This window comes from Sinocyclocheilus anshuiensis, unplaced genomic scaffold (genome assembly GCF_001515605.1).
Source record: "Sinocyclocheilus anshuiensis isolate Anshui unplaced genomic scaffold, SAMN03320099.WGS_v1.1 scaffold269, whole genome shotgun sequence".
NCBI classification, from domain to species: Eukaryota; Metazoa; Chordata; class Actinopteri; order Cypriniformes; family Cyprinidae; genus Sinocyclocheilus; species Sinocyclocheilus anshuiensis.
Genome location: NW_015536474.1, coordinates 902,646 through 920,920, shown reverse-complemented (window position 1 = coordinate 920,920; position 18,275 = coordinate 902,646). Strand labels below are relative to the sequence as shown.

Below are 18,275 nucleotides of genomic sequence, written 5' to 3'. Positions count from 1 at the left end.
TCCTGGAGGGCCGGTGTCCTGCAGAGTTTAGCTCCAACTTGCCTCAACACACCTGACTGGAAGTTTCTATGCCTAGTTAAGAGCTTGATTAGCTGATTCAGGTGTGTTTAATTCGGGCTGGAGCTAAACACTGCAGGACACCGGCCCTCCAGGACCGAGTTTGGACAGCCCTGGCTTATACTCACTAGTATTGTTGTTTCCCTCCAAAATCATGTCACTTCCTGGGCAGTGATGTCACTGAGGGAGTGGCTTTTGTTTGTTAAAGGGATTTTACAGAAGGCTAACAGGATGCCGGGAAAAACCTATAAATCGATTATCAGCTCAAACAATATTCCCAAGTCTTTTATAAAAATTGAAACATCTTCTCAAATCAAAGTGATTTACAATTAACTTATATGTCTACTTAATTGTGATATTGAGTTTAATATTTTATCCAGTATATTAAGAGACATTTAATGGGGGATGTGATGTATTATGTGACCTTGGAATACTTTCTGAGGCATTTTGAGAGTTTTCAGTGGATGTGTGTCTGTGAGAGCATGCAGGAGGTTGTGGTGTTCCTGGCTGCGGTCGTTCATTGTTTCAGCGATTCTGCTTCCTCTTGAGGCTGCGAGGGGTTCTGTCCGGCCCGGCTGGCTCTGCAGTAATTGTAGGGTGTTTGGGTCTGGTTGTCTTGTGATAAAGGATCAAAGTTGACCACTGCCCAGCACTAAACTCCTGTGTTAGCAACACATGTCAACAGACGACATTTACAACCAGCGTTTCCTCCCGTGGAGGAAGTGTACAGCACTCTGCTGCCGTTACAATAGATACCGTATCTCTTTATCCGGCCGTTCAGAGCACTGGTCGATGAGTTGGAGAAAAGGGAATTTCACAAATGTCTCATGAGCAATGAAAGGTTTAAAAGGAACCCGTTTAATGCTTTATAGCTGCATGCATTTTTTAAAAATGTTCAAATATCAGTGGGTGTATGCTCAGAATGGCTTACTACTCATGCGGTTTTTATATGTGGATCTTCTGCGTGCATGGAATACCCAGATGACCGAATACATTTGCTCAAATGTGAAGCATACAACCAGATCACTGTGTGTGAGAGCCAAATCCCACAATGCAATGCTCTAAGTTTGATTAATAAACCAGATGTGATATGTTGCAATTTTTAAACTCTTTACTACTTATTTGATCAAATGGTCAAAAGGTCCATTTTGCAGAATTGAATAAAAAATAAAGCAAAAATAAATGAAATAATATTGCTCAATTAAATATCCAACATTGGGAGAACATACTATTTGCATACTTATCTTTGAAACATTTCAATATTGCATAAAGTTTTGCATGCTATTCGTGTAGGTATACAGTGCATTTCATGTGAATCAAAACAAAACGGCATTAAAATACAAAATAAATGAGAAACGGTCAGAAATTATAATATTTAGATGCCACTGAATTGATTAAGCAACACGGTTAGGTTAAGTTAACAATTAATATTCATATGCTGACCTTTCATAAAACCCTGGGTTAATGTTCTCATTTGCATATTTTACGCTGTCGGTGTCATTGATTGGAAGAGCGCAGCACACAACCTGTTTACATAACATCTCTATCCTCCTATACAATGTACTATCAAGTTTTTCCTGCATGGACTTTTTGGACTATAAACGGTTTTACTCGAAATCGAATTGAAATGAGTTTCCGTGACTGTACAAAAGCTCGTGAGTAAGAGGGAGCAATTGGTTGTTGGTTGCCAAGCATCTAGGTGGAACATTCTAACCCAGCATTGGTTCACACTGTACAAGTTTGGCATGGCATTGCGGGATTAACCCTGGGTAAAAGGCGGTGCTAAATCCACTTCGAAATTATAGGTGTGAAACCTTCCTCTACTGGGGATAAAAGCGGGGTTCAGAACAACAAAGTTTAGTGCAGTGTGAAAAGCCGCTGTTTCACATACTATTTTAAACCATAAAGTATATGCACGGAGTTAATATTGTACTGTAAATATAAGCAAACATTAATGTCAGTGCTTGGTTTTTAGTGCACGGATCTTCTGAAGTGCCTCATCCTGTGTCTGCGGTCAGTGGTGTGTTGTGCCAGGCCTGAAGTCACAGAAAAGCTTGAATTTGTCACTGTCTTCACTCAAGCACTTGGATATCTCGCCCCGAACCCCCCGGCCTCCTGTTCCACACCGCTTTGGCAGGAACAGATCTCCTCACAGGCCTGAAAATGCTTCATGGGAATTATGGCTGAGGCTATTACAGTTTGTTCTTCCAAATGTACTGAGGGGCTGATGGTCTGGGCAAAGTGCTCCATCTTAGATTGACTGTGCATCTGTGCTCTCAGTAACAAAATGAGAGTGAAAAGCGTTGGTCAGCACGAGTCTTCTTCCCATCTGTCCGTTCCGCTGATGAAGAGAGGTGGAAAAACTGCTAAACTCTGCGGTTTTTGCAGCCCAAAGCAAACGTGGAAAAGAATCCATATGCATTCTTTTAAAACATTAATTTCTCAGTTTCAAGTTAAAAGGGGCAGAGAGTGTGATTTTTCCTCTTTTGAAATAATATAATTAATATACTATTGTGCAGCGGTAGCTACAGAATATAAACTGTGGTGCTTTCATTAAACAGTAACTTTGTTCAAGTAGGGAGGTAATTTCTGTATCACTAAAAAGACCCAACTGGTTTACTATGTTGAATAAACTATGAAATATTCGGAGAAAATGAAATGATACTCTAAATGTGAAACTAAAACTGCAAGTAGGTGGCAGCAAGTCTTAATAAGGGAGTCATTGATTCATTCATTCAACCGATTTGTTCAAAACGGCTGATTCATTCAGAAACGAAACACAAGAATGTCTTGACATATCATTGACAACCGATTCAAAATGAAGAATCATTTACTCCGTTTGGAACTTTTTTCGTTGGCTGAATAGTGCAAAAACAGACAATATTGTGTATAAAAAGTATGTCACTTAATATTAATTTAGACGTAGCTGTTTTTTTAAATATATGTATTTATGATGTAACATTACCATTGAATTGGTTATAAAATAGTGATGAACGAATGGCAAAAGAACATCGAGTTCAAGGCTGGCATTTCAAATCCCATGGCATTTCGAAATTGGACCGTCCGACCTAAAATTGGACATATGGTCATATTACTCAACTAAAATAATATTCACTTTCAAACCAAGCAGCTTTCTGTTAGTAATCTATGCGAATTTGCTTGACCAAATTAACCAGTTTCTAAATTTGCTTTTTTTCATGTGAAATTTCCGTTCCCGTTGATTCCTATTGAAATGATCGGATTTTGCCCACGAAAATTCACAAAACAACGCTAAAAGTTACCGCACCTTATCCAGGGGGTGTTATGGGGGGCCCTAAGCAAATCTCCAGGAGGAGCCCTGCGAAATCCGTGTAATTTACAACAAATGTAATTTACACAGTGTGAACTTACCCACCTTATCAGTGTGAGAATGAGTTTTTCCTGCAGTATTTAACATCGTTCAGTCCTTCACATTCTTGACATCTCAATGGCTTTAAGCTCTTGGCTGGTAATTCCTGGAAGTTTGCCATTAAAAGCAATCGAGTGTGTGAGAGGATCAGTTTGTGAGTAACTGTAGCCAACCTTACTGTTCCGCTCCAAGTGTGAAGGAGCAACTCAAGTGTCATAATCTTCCACTGCAGCCCGTTTGTCCACTTCCTGTTTAGTTTAGACAAGAAGGACATGTCTTTGTAGAACTGGCATCTGGAAATGACCAAACTGTAAATCCTAAAGCTAATCTAACCCAGAAGCACTAGACAAAGCAGGGATTGCTGGATAACACATAATGATAGTTTAAGACTACTTAAAACTGAAGAGCATTTTCTTATTTATACTAAACATTTGTTCCAAATCTAGTGAGCTGCTACTATTTTAAGCAGATTCCCAATGAGGAGGATTTTCTAAAATGCAGTCAGCACAATTATTTATTGTTCTTAATCCCAGAATGCATTACAGATTTGGTGAAAAATACATGCAAAATGGTCTAAGAAATGTGTAAGTAATTATAATAAATTGTAAATTTATTATAAATTATATTATATTCCAAAAATGTTGAATCATTAACAAGTTTATAAAACAGTGATTTAGTTACATAAATAAATTGATATCGGTGTATCAAATCTGAAATTCAACTTCATGAGAATGTTGACACGGGTGAAGAAGTACAATCGTTTACCTTTCATAATAAATAAAATGGAGAAAAATTATATTTCTGTTTCTAAACGAACAAAAAAAGAAAAGAGCTACAGACATACCTCTAAGGAAGGGGACACTCGACAATGTTTTTGCACCAAAAAACATAGGAAAACTGCTTTTTAAAGCATAGAATACAGAACCATTCAGCTAAAATTAAAGACCGTAAAGTTGTAACCAAAGTCGGTTGGCTTTCATTTTTAATGAACAAGTTTGGTAGTTAGAACTCCAGTTTGGTTATTTTAAAGCGTTAAGACAAGGCAAGAAAGAAGGCTGTTTTCGTTTCGTTGAGGAATCCTATAGGAACGACAAAAAGAAAAACAAAACAAGAAACGTAAAAAAACAAAAAACGTTTAAAAAACGTTTGAACAGTCAGACCTACACAGCAACTTTCTGTCTTGCACAAAGTTAAGATGTCAGCAGATAGGCATGTACATGTTATTGTGCATAAAAATGGAGCTTCGTCGTGACTCGATTATTGTGGAAAGAAACAAGAGCGTCAGGCCAATCGCTCGGCATGTTTGCATTAACATCGATACTGTTGGATCTACATTTCTAGGCATTTTTTTGAGGCACATGGGCCTGCGTTTCTTGCATTCCCAATTCTTAATGCTAAGGCTTGCTGCTCTGGTTCACTGGGTGTCCGTCCAAACCACTGGTGCCCTGTGTGGTCGGGTCTACGCCAACGCATCCCAGACCGCTCGGATCGTGCATCGGAGGTGGCTCTGCATAGATACCCAGCACACAGGTTCACTGCCCGAATCCAGCCCCGACAGCACGGCTGTGTTCGGAATAACACGCTAGCGTACTGCTACTGTGGCTGCAGTGTGTAGTATGGACACTGTGCAATGCAATGCGCTTTAAATTGGATTAAATGTGAAAAACACCCAGTTTCATTTCCAAGATGAACTGAATTAAACATGCACAGTCATGAAATCACGTGAAACGTTAATTGTGGAATAATGCCTACGGTTTCGCATACTATTTGTCACGCAGTAAGCAGCGCGCTAGCCTTCTGTTCCGAACACAGCCCGAGGCTCGCGTTTAGTCCCTCTGATATGTTTTGTTTCAAACCAAGGTACTGCAGCTTCAAGTATTTTGCATTACATAGAATATTCTTTTTATAAATTAGTTAACGTATACATTTTTTCAATATTCAGACATATACTATCATATATACAGTACAATAAAATGCTCTCATTCTTTCATGACCATTTTTATCTTCTTTTTTCCTTTTTTTTTTCCAAAGAGAATCCCTGAGATGTATGTCGACAGTCGCTAAGTTTCCACAAGCGCAAGCACAATGGGGTTGAAGAGCGTGTGTGTGTGTGTGTGACATGCTTTTGGACGAAACAGCACTGCAAAGCCACGCAATCAGCCTGGTGAATTGAAAAGGAAACTAAAAAAAGTGTTTTTGTTTTTCTCGTTTCTAACACTTCTTTAGTACATTGGTAATGTGTGACTGGTTCAGGAAGGAGTAAAGCTGAAGCCGTACGAGGTACTTGTCACTTAAGATGGAGGTGTTGTTTGGTTTAAAGCCATATTTCTTCTTCACTTTGAGGCTGTGAATGTTTAACAGAGAGATCTGGAGTGCTGTGTGGACTTTCGGAAAGCACAGTGGCGCACTTGACGCTCTTCACCACCAGCGGGATGATGGCGGCGAGCTCGTTCTTTCCCAGCGAGTGGCTGAGCGCACAAGCCCACAGCACGTCGTTGATGGCGGGATGTGTGTCCTGGTTGTAGCTCAGGTTCAAATGCACCATTGCGAGCGTGGCCAGTTTGTACGCGCGCATGGGGTAGCCGCGGTGCTCCATGTAGCGCGCGATGGTGAACAGCTGTGTGTAGCTCATGCCCGTGGTAGCCGCGTCCAGCACGATCTGGTAGGCCGTCTCGAAGGCGATGTGGTCCTTCTCGCAGAGCGTGAGGGCCGACAGCGCACAGTTCTGAGGGTCCTTCATGGCACACTGCAGGGCTAACGTCCGCGCGCTGCTCGCCAGGTTCTCCTGCTGATGGCAGTCCAGGTGCAGCCGGACGATGGTGCTGTTGGACATGACTGTGGTGGCCACGATGCTTGTAGCCTCGGTGGGAGTGAAGAGGGTGAACCAGCTCTGCATGATGCTGTCCAGTGCGTAGACCCCTACAGACACACGAGGAAGCAGAATGTCACTCAACTTCTGCAAAACAAAACTGCTCGTTTACTCTCTTTATACATGTTTGTGCTGTGCTCAATTTGTCAGAGCACATAAAATTCTTCATATTTCATCAAAATGTCATATTGTAATTATTTACAATTTTTTAATTATTTTATTGTTTAATTTAAATAATTACATAATTTAAATATTTTATATATAATTTTTAATTTAATTATTAGTATATTAATAAAATAAATGTAAATTATATATATATATACATATATATATACACACACACACACACTTAATGTTTTCTATTTTTAATTTTTTTTACATTATTTATATTATGTTGATTAATATTAAATTCATCAAATTAATATTAATGTCTCGATCATTTTCATGATCAGTTTTTTATAATCTTTGCAATGACTGTGCAACAATAATTATTTTATTGTTTAATTTAAGCAATTACATTATATTATTTTGCTAATAATAAACTAAATAACTATTGAACAGTGTTTTTAAATCGAAAGGCAATTGCTGCAATTTTGTAAAAGAAAAAAAATCACTCATGGCCATTTATTATGATCATTTTACATTTTCACTAACTTACCGTGGTCAAATCACTAATGCGCAGCCTTGACTAGCTGCTTTTTTTGTAACTAGTACCTAGTAAAGTTTTTTGTAACTTTTTTTGTAACTAGTAATAGTGTTAGCTTAAGGCTAAAACTTACAAGCTTATTTTATTATTAATAAACTAAATTATTTATTGTACAGTAATTTTTAATTTCAATTTCAATTGCTGCAATTTTATATAAACAACAATTCCTCATGGCTGTTTATAAGGTTATTCAACCCAGTTTCGCTACCATACCATGGTAAAATCACTGTAACAGCCTTGATTGCCTAGTTGCTTTTTTGTAACCAAAATCTGGTAACAGTGAAAGCTGAAGGCTCAAACTTACCAACTTCTGTGGCACATGTGACTAGCCATCGTACCATCTCTCGCCGCCGCCAGTTGAGCGTTGAAAGCGTCATACGCATTACCTGCGATTTATTAAAAAAGAAAATGGAAGGAAATGGGTAAAAACAGGTATAAGTGGGGATCACGGTGTGCTGATGGATGAAGAAGTGGATACCTGAAGACCCAGCTCCAGGGAGACCTTCAGCAGAGTGATGTCCGGCAGACTGTCCATGAGCGTCGCTATCTTAAAGGCATCCTGCGCCAGTTTGAAGATATGAGAGGAGGAGTGAATGTTCTTCTGTATGGACTCTAATACTGTCTCTAACCTTCGAGCATCACCTACAAACAACACAGGAAAACAACGCGTGTTAAGACGTAAACATCTGTACAAATGTGTTTTCTACATAGTAAAGCTATTAAAACTATGAGATAGTTTTTCATCATTTCAAAGTGCAAATTATGCAGTGACCAAAAAAAGTACATAGAAAACACACACATACATATATTGTTCTCAATGTAATTAGAATGTTATGTAATTAGTGTACATGTATGTATAGAGAAAGAGTTTTATATATTTTATATGTATACATTTTTGATGTATCATGTAAAACATTTTAAATAATAGCTTTGTAAAGAAATTCATATTTAAATTAATCTAAAAACTAATATAAACTTAAAAATGAGGTCCCATATTCCATATTTGTGAAGACTATATTTTGTTGTGATATAAATATATATAACACATATATATTACACAACATAAGCAATTTAGATATATTATTTATAAATGTATGTAGAGAAACATGCAAAAAAATAAGAAATCAGGAAGGGGGCCAACACTTTTTCACACCACTGTATATAAAATAAAAATATGTTAATAATAAATAATACATAAATATAATATGTATGCAATCATGACTAAACATTGTTGTCAGCATACAAATATTTAATATTAATATAATTCATTTAATTTATATCATTTAATTAAAGATGATCGAACATTGACTACTCAGGTCCTCATGTCCATCTCTACTAAAAATACAAGGGAGGACAGAGGATGTTTAATATTTTGTAGATATTTCATGGGATATAAACGGATTGATGCAAGTGATGGAGATTTGACATGACTGGCCATTTTTGTAAACACTGCAAATAGTCACCAGTGCCCTTGGAGAAACATCAGGCGCTCAGAAACCCTTTCACCTGTCTACATGGTGGAGGCCAGCTCGCACTGCTGGGACTCGATGTGGCTGAGGGTGAACCATCGTGGGTAACGATTGGGGACGACGGATACTATATGGTGAGGCCGGGACATGTCGCCCGAAGGAGCCATGGATTCCAACACTGGTAACCTGCGAACAAAAAAAGACACAAAGATTAACACCAGAGTTAGCTCCAAACCACATCCTGTGGAGGAGTACAGTCAATCATCAATAACACAAGACAGTGGTATAAGTAAATGTTGCTGCTTTAGCGTAAAACTGTATTTTTCAGGCTGGTCCAACTAATGTGCATGAAAAGGCGAGACTTCCTTTCCTACAACCATAATTTCTCCCATTTATTTTCTGTGAGTGGTGTTTTTCCTTCTCATACAAAATTTGGTTTAGCAGAGCTGTAATCACAAACTGTACAAGAAAAGAAACGAAAGAAATAGCATCTCTCGGGTACAGATTAAAATATTTGTGAATTAGTTTAAACTAATCATTGCATGTAGACAATATTTCATTTAAAAAAATAAAACAATTAAACAGTAAATCTCATTTCATTCTGTATTTAATTAGTATATATATATAATTTGATAATAAAATTTTATAATATTCAGTAAACTAAATTCTGTAATTACACACTACTATTAATAGATATATATTAATATTAATACTTTATCATTACTCTATATATCACGTTATTATTATAAAAAAAAACTGTTGTTATTAAAATTGTATTAACTGACTAGAAAGGACTGATTTATGGATGTAAATAATAAAATACAGTATCAGAGGACAATACTGAATATTTCACCTGCTCTACAACCACAGCAGAAGTTTCGTTCTCAAACAGAGGTTTTACTGTATTGTTTTAGCCAGCTAGCATGAGCCTGGAGGTGGCCCGCGGCCTTTACACACACCCCATTACTGACCATCCTGTTTGTCTGGACACTCCTTGCGCTTCTGAAATACTACAATGAGGCCAACAGGTGCATCTGACTGGATTCGACCAAGTTTGAATCATGACATGAACTTCAGAGATCTTAATAGGAGCATATTTTTGCTGTGCACTTCCGAAATTGACATCCTCATTATGCGCAGATGTCGAATATGACCTTTTAAATTGGCTGTTAGTTGCATGTTGGGCATCTTTGATGGCTTTCTGAGGCTACCTTGGCTTTCCGATCATATGCAACTAAAAATCATCTATCTGATCATGCATATTCATGTCGGAGCAGGATTTCGTCCTTCGTCTCCAGTGCAGCGCAAATATGTCCAAGCATCGTGTCCTGGCATGGAGCTAATTACCAAGCTATCTACAAAGGGAATTGTATTATGAGGAGATCAGCCCTCGTCTGAGCCAATGCCATGGAGAGCAGTTATTTGGAGGCCACGGTCTTTTTATAGAGAAAGTCAATACTGAGCCCGAAGCTCCTGCGCTGGCTAAATTTAGGTGGATCTTTGTTTGATACCATCGACTTTATACGTGTATCCTGAGCTGCAAATCCCCCGGTAAACACATTCCAATCAAAATATAATACAATACCATACAGATTTGGATTTTTTTTTGTGTGGGTTGGTCAAAAAAGGAAAATTAATAAAACATATGAGAGGAAATCCGTGACAAGATGTCGATATAAATCTGTTGGACCAGCCTGAAGTTGGAAATCTTGCCAGAACCAGCCATAAAGCAACATACGATCAAAGATAACACTGATGTTCACAGTGAAATCTCACGAGTCCACTGCGCTTAACTGCATATTAAACATTAAATATGTTTGAACTGGCTGTGATCACGTTGTGCAACATTTTTGCTTTCAGTGTGGATGGACCAATTATTGCATCACACCTATTTAGGACACAATTTAAGAATTTCTGTTACACATCAGCACACATTTAAGAATCACAAGCATAACTAACAATATTTTTAAGAGTAAATCATTCATAGAATCATTCTTGCAAAAACGTTCACAGCATCCAAGTTTCCATCAATGTATTTTTGAGGTCACGCTCAGATGACTGGCTACTATTACCTCTCACTTTCATACTATTACCTCTCACATGCTGCTTTATCGCAAATTTTTTTTATGATATCCCAATTTTGTGCAAAGATTAACTTTGCAGCTGGGTTGGAATCATGATACTCGAGTGAATGCACCAATTTACATCATAACAAGCAGAATTGATTTCGGTGTTAATTCGTAAAACTAAACGTAAACTGTTGCTTTGAAATACGTGAATATATATAAATTTTGCGCATATATTAAATTTCCAACCTAGATAGAAACATCTATTTTTAGTAGTAGTATATTTTTATTTAATGCCATGTCAGCATCTTAGGCTATTTTCATGGCAAAAACAATTAAAAAAATACAAGTATAACAAATACAATAAAAACCAGCAAACAAACAAACACAAGTTATATTACACAAGATTTTATACGTTAACGTATGATAAAAATTCTAAAACTTTTTCTGGCAAAATTATACTAAATAACTCTTTAAGTGAGTTCACTTCATAAAAGAGTTTTCTACATACATTAAAAGCTGGACAGTCCCAATAAAATATGTTTGACAGAAAGGGAAACCTTGCAAAACATGCATTGAGTAGGGTCTTCACCTTTAAGCAAAAATGCATGAGTCAGTCTTGTATGACCTATGCGACATCTGGTAAATACCACTTGATCAAATCTAGTTTTAAAAGAGATTAAAAATCTGTTTGAAATTTCATGTAATTTATTATTTGTACATGTATCCCACTCTTCTTGCCACTTAATTAATATATAACGATTAATAATAGGTCTGATCTAACATCTATATTTAAGTGAATGTGACAATTTGAATAAGAACAAGCAGAATTGATTTGTGTTCATTCGCAAAACTAAACATGTTGCTTTGAAACGATTGTATCGATTTACGTAAGATTCCATTTTGCGTGTATATTAAATTTGCAATTTGGATGGAAACATCTATACTTAGATGAATGCAACAATTTATATAAAAACAAGCAGAAGTGATTTCTGTGATAATTAGTAGAACTAAATCAACTATTGCTTTGAAACTAATACATCAATTTACGCAAGAATCCAATTTTGCGCATTTATTATATTTGCATCTTGAATGGAAACATACATACATACATGTAAATTTACATATTTGTGTGTAATTTTTTGGTAAATTACATACATTTGCATTAATTTACATATTTGTTGTTTCAAGGCTACAATTTTCAATTAGTTTTATTAATTATTAACACCGAAATCAGTTTTGCTTCTTATTTCGTAAAATCAAATGTATATCGTTGCTCTGAAACAAATACATAAATTTTCGCAAGATTCTAATTTGTGCATATATTAAATTTGCAACTTGGATGGAAACATACATACTGAAGTGAAGGCGAAAATTTACATAAGAACAAGCAGAACTGATTTCAGTGTTAATAATTTGTAAAATTAAGCTTAAATTGTTGCTTTAAAAACGAATATCAATTTACTCAAGAATTCATTCTGCTTGTGTTTCATGAATGTGTTCTGTGTGTGTGTATGCTGACAAAGACTTTATTTAAATATTCAAAATATGTATTAAACAGGTTTTGTAAAGGCACATGAATATCTGCTGCTGATAATGTAAAATTGTTGCTAACACACACACACACACACACACACACACACACACACACACAGGGTTTGTACAAGTGCGCATACACAAACGGCCACAAACGCGTGTGTGGGGTGAAAAGAGTGCTCTGCGTTACCTCTGCAGCCCAAATTAGACTCAACGACACATATTTATTATTCACACTTTTTCAAAAACTCATTTTCAGTGGCCATGAATTATTTAGCAGTTTTCCAAGCAAAAGGCGCCTTTTGATTAAACGGTGCCCCAGATAACCTCACGCCCTACACACACACACACACATCTGAAGATCAGCGAAGACGTAACCGTGCCTTCTCAGGGTGAGTAAAGACGGTAAAAACAAGAGACGCGAGGGGAAACCAAGCCACAGCCGTGGGCGTGTTCATTACTGTAGGTGGACTTGACAGTTTTGGCAGCAGAGTGTCGCCCGTGCGGCCTGTGGAAACTCACCGCATTGCTCTCAGTGCAATTTTGTACGCCAGTTCGGCATCGTGAGGTAGGAGGCATGTGAAGAGATACTTGGCAAACGTGTGCATCGGAACGCTCTCTCTATAGATGAGCTCTCCCAAACCACTGTAGGGCCCACCTGCAACAGAAAAACACACCCGTTCATGCACACAAAAACATACAGGAACAATTGCATTTACTTTCATTTAGATCAGGGATTCCCAAACTTTTTCGTCAGCTAATTTTTACGTTTACTTTAGGTCCCCCCTGATATTTTAACCCTACAAAGCCTACTATATCATTTTTAAAACACAAGGCCTCTAAATGATCAACATGATCACACTGCTGAAAAACCTGTTGCACACAGTCTACTACATGCCTTCTGTTATCTGACTGATAGCTTTTAGTTTTTTTTTAAAGGGTTAGTTCACCCAAAAATGAAAATTAGCCCATAAATTACTCACCCTCAAGTCATCCTAGGTGTATATGTCCTTCTTCATCCTTCTTTCAGACGAATCCAGTCAGAGTTATATTAAAAAATTGTCATGGCACTCAGCGGGTGTTGCATGCATCAGTCCAAAAGCACTTAATTAAAATGCGCCCATCCATAAAAAAAAAAAAAGTGTCTCACACGGCTCCGGGGGGTGAACAAAGGCCTTCTGTAGCGAATCGATGCGTTTTTGTAAGAAAAATATCCATATTCAAAACGTAATAATCACTTGAATCTAGCTTGCGCTCACTGTTGTACACTGGAAGCAGTTCTGGGGGAATTACGTATGAGGTCAGTGTTGAGCATGCGCCGCTCAGAAGTGACGCACGTGGAAGCGCAGCGGAGATCAAAACAAAACAACGGTCACTAATTAGAAGTACAAAACGAGGATTTGTAAAGAAGAATGTCGGAGGATTTCGATATAAGCCAAGAGGAGACTGGTTTTCCTTTGCTAAAGTAAGGAAACTTTGCTTCCTTTGATCCTGTTAACAAACTTTGGTTTTCACGAGACTCACCGGCGCATGCGCAATGCTGAACTCATACGACATCCGCCCGGAGACCTCCAAAGCTTGCACAGACATATACCACTTCCTGGATCAACATTTTACTCTGTAACATTATGCAGCTTTCATTTATATGCTGTCTATTGCTGATGATCGCATATTTTTCATATGCATCTGTTTACATAAGAGATCGCTAGTTTCTCTGTCCTGTTCACATGTGTTTTTGTTCGGGAGGTTTTGTACTCGTTCAGAAGATGCATAATAGCGCCCCCGAGTGTATAACAGTGAAAACATGAAAAGCCGTAAAAACTCGTCTTTGGCGGGGAAGCGTTTTCTTGTAAAAGACGAGATAACTCGTCAATGGCGGGGAAAGAGTTAACAAGTAAAAGGCCTTTAACAACTGCACCAAACTGCATACTTTTGCTCAGTTTGGACCTCTGAATAAAACTGATGTTTTTTTCCTTTAAGCTCCAGATTTTCATTATATCACACTGTATGAGCCAAAAAAAGCCTGATGTATCAAATATGGTACTCAACAAATAACAGATTTTTTAGATCTTTAGATGACCATTGCATTTCAAATTTCAATGCAAATTTGCATTGCGTTATTTTTCTATTATTTAATTTATGGCTTTGCAGATTTAAGTTAATAAGTCAAATTTAACACATTCACCTTTTTTTGGTTCTCCAATGTAGGCTAATGGTCATATGACATGAAATTAAATTACTTCAGTTTTTTTCATTATTATTTAAAATGTATTCATTATGATTTAAGTTGACATTTTTATAAATGTAAATAATTATTAGCTTTGAATCAACTCATCAACTCCCCAGTTTAGGAAACACTGATTTAAATGAACACAGTTTCAATTTCCATTCATACGTACTACTCAATTTATTTAGGTGTAACACTTCTGTGAAATGTTTAAAACAACATACAGTCACATAATATGTAGATGAAACCTACAGAAAGTACTTTTTAAAAAACCTTTATTTAGTTAATTTCATCACCAATATAAACCACAGGTTTGAAAATGCAAAAGTGTGAACAATGATTTGAATAAAGCTGTCGTACACCTTCAGAAGATACAGCACATGCCCTTCTGAAGGTGTGAGATGCGGTTAGAAATGCACAGATTTTTAGGTACAAACAGGGTGCAAGAGTGTGTTTGTGAGAAAGAAACGCCTTCGAGATTCATGTTTCGCAACACAACCAAGTGATGCACACACACCCAAGATACCCTTCAGCATGACACATCAAAACCACATAAAGTACTGTGGTGCTGCCATCACTTTAACAGTATTCGCATTCTACTTTAAACACCGCCATGGTATTGTAAGTGCATTACCATCGGTTTCCCTCCAACATCATAGATTGGTCGTACTGTAGGTCAAGAGTGAACATGGATAACATCTTCTCTGAAAAGCGTCAAGTAACGTTATCCATTTCCAGGCAAAACGCACAAAAAGTGGGCCGTGGTGTTTCCGGGGCGAGTGCTGCATGGTGGTGCTTACAGATCGTTCTACAGACCCTCCTCATCCTCAAACCAGATGAAAACCACACGCCCACTTTCAAGCATGCAGGACTTTTCACACTTGCCTGCAATATAAACTGCAATGCTAGAAGCCATATGTGAGAGCTTAGAGTTCCCTGTCATTAGATTATTTTCGACTTAGAGCACAGCGACTACAAGCCACTTCACAAATACACACAGCACTGGACATACAAACAGACACCGACAAACTAGAGCCAAATGTGCTACCAGCTACCTAGGCAGCATCTTAACCAAAATAAAACCTCATATGTGATGCTCTGCATAGGCAGAAACTCACAAATAGCACTCGACTAGACTTGACTAGTTAGCATACTGCTAAGCTAACTCTGATAAGCATAAAAATACATATTACACACAAATATTTAGTAATATTATATAGTAGTATAACTAAATAATAAAGTATACGCATAGTCAACATCTATCTCGACTAATTATTCATCAACGATACATGATCTCCCCAGAGTTTGTTGCAAAGCATTCTGGGATTGCCTTCTTTGCAAAACATGATCATGCTGCCTCTTAACATCCCTTGTTTTGGCTGAATTATCAACACAGCACTGCATGTATACATTCCAGAATGCCTTGTGATGAGCTTTGAGCGAAAAATAAATAATTTAATTACTTTGTATTTAACTACTAAAAAGTAAAAAAAAATAGCACACAAAAAAACTGATTTGGACTGTACTATGCATTTCATACTTATTAGACTTTCAAGCTGTTAGCTTAGCATCACGCTAATGTCAAACTAAAGTCCCTTTCAAGGAAAGTCTGCTTTTTTTAGTATGCAAGACCAACTCTTATATACATGAATATGGGAATACTGAAATCTCAAGTCACATTTAAATAACATTTCAAATCGGCAATAAAATCTGACCCATAAATGTTGTTTTTTTTTATGTTCAAATAGCGTATATTTCAGGATGCTAAAGCTTAGGGTGGCCTCTAATGGCAACTGCAGTGATGCGGTGACTTTAAACCAATTGACCCTTCGCTGGGAGTTCTATTGACAGGCGATATGACCAACCATAATGCCGAATCTGCCATTTTTGTCCGACAAACAAACCAGAGAGGAGAGTAGATTAACATTGGTGGACTTGAACTTGAAAAATGGTGTGTATTGACATCTTTCCGCGGTTTAAACAAGATACATTCTGATGTTAATTCTTGTTTATATGGCGCTATAACTAGTAAAGAGGAAAAGATTATTGGTTCATGTGCCGCTTGAACTGAGGTGTTACAGCAATCTGTCACAACACATTAAAGAGCCACAAAACGGTTTTATATTGTTTGAATTTATTTAAAAAAATGACCAAATTTGAAAACTGAGACTTTTATACCAAAAGTGACCTGCTTTGTTTTGTCTGTCAGCGTGTTGTCAGTGTCCTTTTTATTTCGATATGTATTTTTCACTGCGTGAGAACATGATGTGCGGCGTGAGAGCGCCATAGCTTGTCGGACATAGCAACAGTAACAAAGGGGGGCAGGTCTTTGCGAAGGGTCAATTGGCTATTTGCTCTTTTAATTAAAAGGTAGGACATATTCTGCAATTTTGTGCATTGAACATTTTCCCATTCATAGTAATATGAGTAAACCATCTTGGTATATATAAAGTGTTTGGTCAACCTCTGTTCAACTGAACCTTAGTAAGCATCTGCTTATGTAGCCAGCTGACAGCAAGGCAGCTCACTAGGCTTGCAACAGAGCTACAGTCACGTCTTGCTGAAGATACTAACTGAAAACACATACACAACAGCTGAGCATGCTAACTCTATTACAGCGCGTGCTGGAAGGGGGTGGCGTGCTCTGGATGTCTCTCAGTGTGAGAACGCTCTTGTTGTTTTGATGGATTTTCACATTTGGCCAGAATTCCCCCAAACCCTGTAGCCAATAGAATGCGTGCCTTCCTGTTTATTGTGCCCCCGTCACGCTCTTGGCATATGCTGGGTGGAAGAATCCACACAGCGGGGCCAGTTTATCAGTTCTCTTCATTCTTTCAAAACAACCCAGTGGCGTTCAGAGGCGGCTCTGTAGGCAAAGACCATTTCGTTTTACTCCCAACACCAGCCGTGAGTGAAACAAACAGCCTCGTCCACCACTGAGCGCCTTTGCGCATGCTGAACACCGGCCAATAGAATGCGTGCCTTCCTGTTTATTGTGCCCCCGTCACGCTCTTGGCATATGCTGGGTGGAAGAATCCACACAGCGGGGCCAGTTTATCAGTTCTCTTCATTCTTTCAAAACAACCCAGTGGCATTCAGAGGCAAAGACCGTTTCGTTTTACTCCCAACACCAGCCGCGAGTGAAACAAACAGCCTCGTCCACCACTGAGCGCCTTTGCGCATGCTGAACACCACTTTGAGGGAAATGCAACTTAATGGAGTCTGAAACTTTGTTAAAAGAGGAAAACAACTAGGTTTTCTGAAGAAAACAAGCATGGTTCTTGCCCCTGCAAAACACACCAGCATGATGTTGAAGTTTGGTAGCTTCACAACTTTCCCAGCTCGTGCATTGCTCAAGTTTCTGAATGGTTTGCTAGACTGTTCTAGGTTAGTTGCTAAGGTATTCTTAGTGGTTACTAGGGCCTTGCGAAGTAAGCGACCATCTAACAAGGCCCTACCTTTGCAACTGACTAGCATCCACCCAGAACACACTACCAATGCCCTATAAATGATTCAGAAACATCAGCAATGGATTAGCAAATACAGGTAAAGTTGCTAAGCTAATTACAACATCATGGTGGCGAATTTTGCAGGGGAGGCCTCCACGATGTTGTGATCCCTAGATAGTTTAACATCATCTTTATGTTTAGTAAAAAATACATTAGATTTAACTGTATTTTTCAAGCTTACTACAGTACCAACTTCCAGAGCATCACTTTCTGCAACAACAACTGAATCAGCTAATTAAGGTCTTCAAGATTACTAGGAACATTCAATCAAGTGTGTTGGAACAGGTTTTAGCTAAACTGCATGAAGGCAGCCCACAGAGAGCAGAATTGGACACCCTTGGTATATACAGTGGGTACGGAAAGTATTCAAACCCCCTTCAATTTTTCACTCTTTGTTATATTGCAGCCATTTGCTAAAATCATTTAAGTTAATTTTTTTTCCTCATTA

At 37.9% G+C, this 18,275-nt stretch overlaps 1 protein-coding gene across 1 annotated transcript in view; it reads right to left on the bottom strand.

Moving 5' to 3' along the window:
* Window positions 1-4,222: 4,222 nt before the first annotated feature.
* The window catches only part of LOC107654486 (zinc finger SWIM domain-containing protein 6-like), a 95,238-nt gene continuing 81,185 nt past the window's right edge, over window positions 4,223-18,275 (bottom strand). Inside the window, 5 exon segments of the mRNA XM_016441604.1 lie at window positions 4,223-6,364; window positions 7,325-7,406; window positions 7,499-7,662; window positions 8,527-8,675; window positions 12,614-12,749. Coding sequence (XP_016297090.1) covers window positions 5,760-6,364; window positions 7,325-7,406; window positions 7,499-7,662; window positions 8,527-8,675; window positions 12,614-12,749 — 1,136 coding nt within the window. The 3' untranslated portion in view covers window positions 4,223-5,759.